This window comes from Anopheles moucheti, chromosome 3, assembly GCF_943734755.1.
Source record: "Anopheles moucheti chromosome 3, idAnoMoucSN_F20_07, whole genome shotgun sequence".
NCBI lineage: Eukaryota > Metazoa > Arthropoda > Insecta > Diptera > Culicidae > Anopheles > Anopheles moucheti.
In genome coordinates this window covers 91,473,370-91,481,752 of record NC_069141.1, presented here as the reverse complement: position 1 = coordinate 91,481,752, position 8,383 = coordinate 91,473,370, and the positions used below count along the sequence as shown (strand labels likewise).

Here is an 8,383-nt window from a genome sequence, read left to right as displayed (position 1 = left end):
TGAGGCGCTAGCGTATGATGGGTGCGCGGTTGGGTAGTGGTGCAACGTTTCTCGCATATCTTAATTCTTACTGTCCCTTTCCGCCTCTCCCCCACGCCCTCCCCTCCCTTGTCTTAAGTCGGGCCTAAGAGGAGCATTTCAGGTTCCACGGAGGACCTGACCGAACGGGGGGCTGACTAAGGTGGTTCTCGGCTCGGTTTGCCAGAAATCCAGTCGATTTAGTTTCGTAAGGCAGTGCAGCATGTGATATCTCTTCTTATCGGTGATTCTTATCGGTGCGGAGTAGAGGAATGGAAGCAGAATTTTGCCCGTCTCCAGGAGTGTTAGGAGTGTTACGACCAGTTAAGGTGCGCTGATCACTTTACTATGTACTATTTATTAATTTAGCTGTTAAGGGAAGTTGTGCAGCAAAGGACGTAAGACTTCGGCAATAAACGAACGTAAGCATCCACACACCGTTTGACCTTCAGCAGAAGTCCTGTGCGAGCATGGAGAAGCACCGGCAGCATCCGTTTCATGATGACACGTCCTTTCGTCCTTTAGTGTGCCGGTAGTAGTTGATGTCTGTATTTGGTACAGAAGGTACAGACGACTATTCATCAATCGTCTTCGCTCCGTTGCCGTCGGGATAAATAAGTAAAACGACCCCACTGGATCAAGGTCGCGCTTGACATGCAGATCGTACGATGCCCTGTGGCAAAAGCAGCACCCGCAGTCTCATCCGGCGGCACACCGGCACACGGCACGGCTCGGTAATCTTTTCTTGTATAATGTGGTATAATGCGACGAAACGAGAAAAGAAAAACAAAAAGCAGCTGGCCAAGGAGAAAGCGAGAGTGTGTGTAGTAGATGTAATCGCCAAAGCTGCACGGTACAGTGGATTTTTTTAACGTTTCGTTTCGTCGCTTTTATTTTCTTTCTGCCACTGGCATTTGCGAACAAGTGGGCCGCGGACACGGTGGCGTCACGTCGGCTGGTGCCGGAGCTGACGTGAATGACACCCCTTCCCCACATACAAACGCCATCCAAAAACCGACTGTCCCGAGGGGGTGCTTTCTCCTCCATCTACCCCCTCTCCCTCCCTCCTTCTCGCCCTTTCGCCCACAAATTCGGTGACCCGCGACCAGGCGACCGACTGATCTACTAGCATCGAATCCTGACGACGACTCCACGGAGGCTCCTTTTGCGGGTCAACCGATGGACAATGGACTCCCCGCTGTGGGTAAGGCTTTATCGCAGAAATTAAAAAGACGAAGACGAATAAGAGTACAGATGGGAGCAGGTCTAACTGGTTTGCCCTGCCATCTATTCGGGGAGATATTTTGGGGAGGAGATCCATCATCATGGTGTTGGTCAACGATGCTGTGGTCATATGTGTGTGTGATTGAGATGATATTTTGGAGCGTATCTCCCAACGGGTCTGGCAGAGGGTGTCCAGAGATTCGCCCCTTCTTTATCCACACCCCCGAGCTCTTCGACTAGCTGATCTGTTTGGTGTTTGCTTCTCTTCTAGCGAGATGGCATTTTCCCAGTGCCGAAAAAATGCAAAACCGATTGCACACACGACCCTGGCTAGGTTTGCAATCCTCTGCGGCCGGGGATGAGCGTGACCTGGACGAGACGGTCGAGTGCAGAAGCGTGTGTACCGAAATTGGGTAACCCAGCTGTCTCTCGTGACTCGTCTCATTTGCTTGTCTCGATGCGGCTCGAGCGGTCCGCGAAACGCCAAACCTCCCCATTGTCGCAATTGTGCCAATCACTGGCAAAAAAGGGGCTTCCAAGCACCATCGCCATCGCACTTTTGGCCAAACCGTTTCAAGGAAGAAAAGAAAACATTGCGAATTGCGTGGCATCGTCGCTTGGTGGCGCGTATTAGAAAAGGGCATGGGAGGGAAAAAAAAGGGATGGGAAAACGCGTTTTGAACGCGGTACAGTGCAATTGCTGCAACAATACTCTTCAACAGCATTTAAAGGTTGTGCGCGAGTTGTACCGCAGACAACAACTCCCCACGAAGACGAGTAGCTACGCCGCGACAAATTGTAAAAGACGTTGCAGTGCTCTCGAAAGACACGCGGACTGGCCCGGACGGCATCGTTGTGTTATAACGATGGCTGAGGGGCTCTGTTTGCGCTATTGCTGTTTAGGAGGTTATGTGGATAGGCGTGCGTTTAACACCAACGAACCCCGCGCGCCGATGCTAAAGCACACAGACAAAAGCCACCTGCCAGATGGGGCAGGATTGTCTTTGGCGTGCTTTCTATTTGACCTATTGCCTGTCGCTGCTACGGCTCTGTAGAGCCGTGCTCCCATGGTGCGTCACACCGTGGAGCATCGTTACATCTCCGCCGGCTACCGGTTGAGCAAGGCATTGATAGGAAACCGTTCCGGTGGATCGGATGCCCGAGTGAGCGTTTGTTTACACATGCAAACATGCGTGCGCGATCGAGGTCGTCCAGGAGTTTGCTCGGCCCCAGCATCGGACACCATTCGAAATGGCGATTGCATAAGGGCGAGGGGGTGAACCCGCAACATTGATTTCTTTCCCTGTCGGATGCTACCGACCGCTAATGCCCGGAATGGTCCATCTCGTCTCGTCAGAAAAATCCGCTTAGACGAGCATGTGGAGTTGCGCATAATTCACTTGGGAGCTCGTTAAACGTGCGCTCGTTTCATCACATGCATATGCGCCTGCGGTTTTGAAGGGCTAAGCCGGATTCGGTTTATGACGTTGACGTTGTCCCGCGTGTTCGTCAGCCCCCAAAAACAGTTCGCAAAAAAAACAGAAACAGAAACAACCATCCATCCATCCGATAACACGCTCGCTCTCCGATGTTACGCGAAGGGAGTGGGTGGAGGCTACGGATGGGGGGACGGTCTCCGGGTGGTGTAACTAGAATTGGGTAACTCCGAAAAACTGAACGAAACCGTCCACAGCACCGGGTCAGCCCCGGGTGTGAATGGAGACAAACTTTTTAGCAACCATTTCGTAACAAAAAAAAACGCCGCCGCCTCACGCTGAAGGATTGCAAGAGTGGCCAGGTGTTAATTAGATTTACCTCAATTGCTTTCCTCACAAGTGAGAACTTGGAAAATTTGCCCTAATTTCGCTGGGTGTTCTGAGCTTCACCGATATGTTCCCCCCAATGACAAGATGAAAATTGGGATCCGTTTGTCGAAGGAGATGAACCATTCAACTGCTGATGAAGTCAGCTGAAGCTCCCGAACACTCGTATTCCATGAGATCGGATGTCACAAAACCCGTCTGCCAAGGTTAATTCACAGCCCTAGTAATAATGGCCGCAAAAAGCTCCCGAAAGCCATCAATCGAGCACCTTTTCTTCACCATCTCAATGCACACGATGCATTCGTTGGGGAGGGAAGTTGATAAATGTGCAATCACACTGTGCACCATACGGATGACGTTTCGAATGCATTGCGTTACATTGCAAATTGGTGTTTGCGCATTGCACGGCACGGGCGCAGCAAAAGAAAATCCCTTCTTCTGTAAACACCTTCAACACGTGCGTGAGGTCGTAGAAGAAACAGAAGGAGTGGCTCTGATGCCATTGAACGCTGGGAAGGGCATCGTCTTAGCGCTTGTGTTACTATTCAGGGCCATATAAAAGGTAATCAGTGTGGGAACGGGTTAGCACCCTACCGATGGATGGTGATCTTATTGATGATCGCGCAAAGGGTTGTCCCTTCCGATTGCGGAAGCTAGTTGAAAAGGGCTCCGAACACCCTATTATTTCCCAAGGTATCCGAGAACCGGGTTTCCAGGACAAGGAAGATCCTCCCTGTCCAATATTTCCGCTTGTTGATGCCTCCAGGCAATGGCGAATGCGTTCCTGTAGGTCAGGTACGAGGTGTCGATCACTTCACTGCATGTTCAGCTGCAACCTCGAACTAGCGAGCTTTATTGCCACTAGCTCTCCACGATGACACAATTTTATTCCATCCTGTGTCGATGATACCGCCAACTTAATGCAAACAGCAAAAGTGTGGCGTACCTTCCTGACCTTCGCCAGTGTTTCCTTTCACCCTGTGACTGCCTGGTCTGGTGTGATTGGAGGGAAGCCAGGATATGCATCGGAAGGGCGGGTGAGAGAGAGAGAGAGAGAGAGGGAGAGAGAAAGAGAGAGAGAGAGAGAGAGAGACACACACACAGAACGGTGGAAGGCGCATTTCGCAACTGGCCTTGCCATGAATTTGCCGCTATATAGTCACCGCAGGATTCTAACTGCCTTCGCTGTATCTGATATCTTGACCAAAGTTTCGCCTCTGTTGAAATTAACAGGTGTCATTCAGGAGTTTCCCAAAGTCCGGTTTGTGAGATTTTTTTCTTTGGAGATCAGATTGCGGGAGGTTTTAACAATAACAATAAATATCGACCTTGAAAATAGGAATCATTTATAATAACCGAAAAAAAGAAACAAATGAACGGGTTCAGTGAATGGAAGGAATCGTAATAATGGAGCGGTTATGTGGCGCATAGCTTCTCCGCACAGCACCAGCTGCTGGTAGTGTAGCATAACGCTGACATAACACATTCTCGACGTTTTTAGGTGAAGTATTTACAGGTAAAATGTTCTCAGAATGTGAATAGAGTGGAGTTTTTCGCAAGTTCATGTCAGCTAAACGCGCTAACACTAAAGAATATAAATTGTAAGGTACGAAATAATCGTCGTAAAGATATTATTGGAAGGCATTCGCAATTTGAAATCAACCAGAATCTATACAATCTTTGCCCACGATCGCCCGAACGATCACCGTCATCTGAACCACCCTGTGCCGGGGAGACCGGTCTCCATGATTCCTCTGCAGTTCGCTCTCAGTTTACGCTCTCTCGCGCATTTGCTGTGATAGTGTGAGTAAAATCGGTTGAACAGTTGTGCAGTGGACGACAAAACGAGTCTTGTTAGTTGTGATCAGAAAGTGAGCCAGCGTTTTCGAAAGAAATCGCTCCAGTTTTGCTTCACGCAAGAAACTTTTCTGTTTAACACAAACAAAATGTCTTTATTGAAATAAAAAGTCACTCAGAATTGTGTAATTCTTTGAGTGAATGCGGCAACAGCTACGAAAACTTGCGTGCCACTGTTTTACCGGACGCGCCGATTCATTGCGGATCAGTCGGTCGGGTCGGTCCCGTTGATTTCGCTTCGGCCAACCCATGAAGCGTCTATTGTGCATTCCGTTGGTTCCCTCCCAGTGTAGTTGTGTGCAGAGGACGCACTGCTACGCTGCAGATCGTTCGGCTCGCAAGGAATGTGAATTGTCGCTGACCACCAGTACACTAGACGACGTGGTGTAGATTTTGGGAGTAGTGAAAAAAGTTTTCCTTTTGCTGGGTGTGAGCCTATTTCCGCACTAAACTAGAAAGCCTTCGAGTGCGTCCGTTTGTTAGTGTGTGTAGTTGTGCCTGTGAAGTCATGTAGATCGTTTGCAGGAGTGATTTGTGACTGATCCACGCATCGACGACCCAGTTCCGGAGAAGGGGCGCCCGTTACAGCTGATCAACGAAACACAGGGAGCCAAAGACTGAAGACAACTGTTCACAATTCCGCAACGAAGATCACCTTCCGATCGATGAGTACCTCTGGAACTGTCGCAATTCAACCACAGCCTAATCGTTAATCGTACAACTAATCGGTAAGTTTGCGCCGCGTCATTAGAAATACATTAAAAGGTGACGACAGACACATCGCTTTTGAGTTATTTCAACCATTTACGATTTGTTGGAAATTTACTCCAAACTCGGAGGTTTTCCGTCTGTGGGAGTGTGTGTGTGCGTGTGTTTGTGCTCGTGAGTTGTGTGGTTGCGTCTCGCACCTTTCGTTGGCCACGGTCGCTACTGTGGCTATGAACAAACAGTGCGCACAACAAGGGTGACTCAACAACACTGCACAACAAATGAAAAGACGTAGAAATAGAAAATGTGTGTGAGAAAGACAGGCCCCATTGCCTGCCAGCGAAAGCGTGCTTCGGCAAGTGCAAGGTAGTGATGCGTATTGTGGCGTATAAACTCCCACAAAGTCAGACAGACACACGAACATTTTCCGAACGCTGGTGGGGACTTGGTGGGAAGTGGGAAAGATTTCTCGGTGTTCCGTGATAGGAAATGATAGCAACGAAGGGAAGGACAGCAACGGCCGAACAAGTGACGAACCTCCGCCACATTCCAATAGATCCGGCTCATTAATTTCTATTTTTGTTCTATCCGTAGCTCCGATCATAAGCGCAAAACTCCGACAGGATGAAGCCAAGACGCGTTGGAATGGCACGAGGTTACGAGGAGATGGACGGAGCAAACGTTCCCCGACCACCCGGAACAACGGGTCCGGCGGTGGGAGGCACTTCCGGGGTGGACTCCACCACAGCGGTAGTGGGAGGGAATGGATCCGCAACGACAGCGCCCACCGGTGGAACGATGTTGTCCGGTGCGGCACCAGAATTTGAGCTAGCATCGGTCAGTGTCGTACCGGACGATACGTACACCGTGACGCAGGCAGTGAATGCCCTCGGATTTGGTTGGTTTCAAGTTAAACTATCCTTGTGTGTTGGTTTGTGTTGGATGGCCGATTCCATGGAGATGACCATCTTGAGTGTGCTTGGTCCGGCACTGCACTGCGACTGGGGCATCTCCCGATATCAACAGGCCCTGGTTACTACGGTAGTCTTCCTCGGCATGATGCTTAGTTCCACCTTTTGGGGTCACCTGAGCGATCGTTACGGCCGCAAACCAGTATGTGAACCGTACGAATCAATGCGTCCGAATTGAACTCTTATTTGCGCGAAATAATTTCAGGCCTTAACACTGTGTGGAGTGCTGCTGTTCCTGTACGGATTACTGAGTTCCGTTGCGCCGAGCTTTGGCTGGTTGCTGCTGTTGCGTGGACTCGTCGGATTTGCCATCGGCTGTGTGCCACAATCGTAAGTTGTGCGCTTGAGACTAATTTAAACCAGCAAGCTGATAGCTATTCCTGTACCTTTTCAGTGTTACACTGTACGCAGAATTCCTTCCCACAAAACAGCGTGCCAAATGCGTCGTATTACTTGATGTAAGTGCAGTTCCATAATTGAAGAGGAACTTTAGAAAAAAAAAACCAAAAAGAAATAATTTTACTTAATGATTCGGAACTGTTTTTGTGCTTGTGGATTACAGTGTTTCTGGGCGCTTGGAGCATGTTTCGAGGTGGCACTCGCGTTGGCTGTGACACCGACGCTGGGCTGGCGATGGCTGCTCGGTTTATCGGCCGCACCGCTCTTTATCTTCGCCATAATTACTCCCGTAAGTGGAATCTCTTTGATTCATTGTTCTTCGACGTTAATTCCTAATGCTTCGTATGCTTCGTTCCAGTGGCTTCCAGAATCGGCTCGCTATCACGTTACCAGCGGTCAAAGTGATAAAGCACTGAACACATTGGAACAGATCGCAAAGGATAACCGGCGTCCGATGCTGCTCGGCCGACTTGTAGTGGAAGGTCCCAGTGGTTCACGGGGAAGTTTGAAGGCATTGCTCGGCAGCTCGCTCCGGCGCACCACGTTGCTGCTGTGGTTCATCTGGATGTCGTGTGCCTTCTGTTACTACGGATTGGTACTGATGTCGACGGAACTGTTTGGCGGGAAGAACAAAACCATCACCGACGTTGGAATGGCTGATGATGGAGTTACGATCGACTGTCAACCGTTGGCCACTACGGACTATATGGATCTGCTGTGGACAACGCTGGCCGAGTTCCCGGGTATATTTGCGACGATTTATGTGATTGAAAAGTTTGGCCGCAAGAAAACGATGGCGTTGCAGTTTCTCTTCTACGCCGGTTGCGTGCTTTTGATTACCGTTACGGAAGTGTAAGTGAGAGCGCTCATAAGTATCGATCATCATGGGTCTTAACGTAAATAATCCTATATTTTCAGACGAGTATTTTTAACAATCATTTTATTTATGGCTCGTGGAGTCATTGCCGGTCTGTTCCAGGCGGCGTACGTTTACACACCGGAAGTCTATCCGACTGCGCTGCGATCGGTCGGAGTTGGTGGCTGTTCGGCGCTAGCACGACTCGGTGCGATGGCTACACCGTACATTGCTCAGGTGCTATTTCAGTCGTCGATCTGGAGCGCTGTGACCGTGTACGGCATATTCGCAGCATGTGCCAGTGTTGCCTGTATGCTATTGCCGTACGAAACGCGAGGTGCTGACTTGGCGCACTAACCGGTGAAGCTCACCCACACACTCATACTACCTATCAACAGATACCTACCTCTGAACGAGATCAACAACAGTCGAGGCTTAAGCCGAGAGAGTTATGCTGTATGCGTAGTGGAACCCTGACTTGTCCACGAGTTTGTTTTGTTTTGTTTCTTCGTGTGCTAAGGCTAGGA

The 8,383-nt window shown here is 49.7% G+C and overlaps 1 protein-coding gene across 1 annotated transcript; it reads left to right on the top strand.

Annotated features, from left to right (window-relative positions):
* The first annotated feature begins 5,561 nt into the window (after positions 1 to 5,561).
* LOC128301125 (synaptic vesicle 2-related protein) lies at positions 5,562 to 8,213 on the top strand. Its single transcript, XM_053037454.1, has 7 exons — positions 5,562 to 5,650; positions 6,225 to 6,743; positions 6,807 to 6,931; positions 6,996 to 7,059; positions 7,164 to 7,289; positions 7,359 to 7,852; positions 7,919 to 8,213. Exons 2-7 carry the CDS (start codon positions 6,255 to 6,257, stop codon positions 8,211 to 8,213), a joined length of 1,593 nt encoding a protein of 530 aa, XP_052893414.1. The 5' UTR covers positions 5,562 to 5,650; positions 6,225 to 6,254.
* The last annotated feature ends 170 nt before the right edge of the window (positions 8,214 to 8,383 follow it).

Bases quoted from the DNA above. Each gene is read 5' to 3' on its own strand.
- LOC128301125 (XM_053037454.1), top strand. From the start codon at position 6,255: ATGAAGCCAAGACGCGTTGGAATGGCACGAGGTTACGAGGAGATGGAC. The intron at 6,932-6,995 runs GTAAGTTGTGCG...GTACCTTTTCAG, and splicing joins ATCGGCTGTGTGCCACAATC to TGTTACACTGTACGCAGAAT. The intron at 7,853-7,918 runs GTAAGTGAGAGC...CTATATTTTCAG, and splicing joins TTGATTACCGTTACGGAAGT to ACGAGTATTTTTAACAATCA.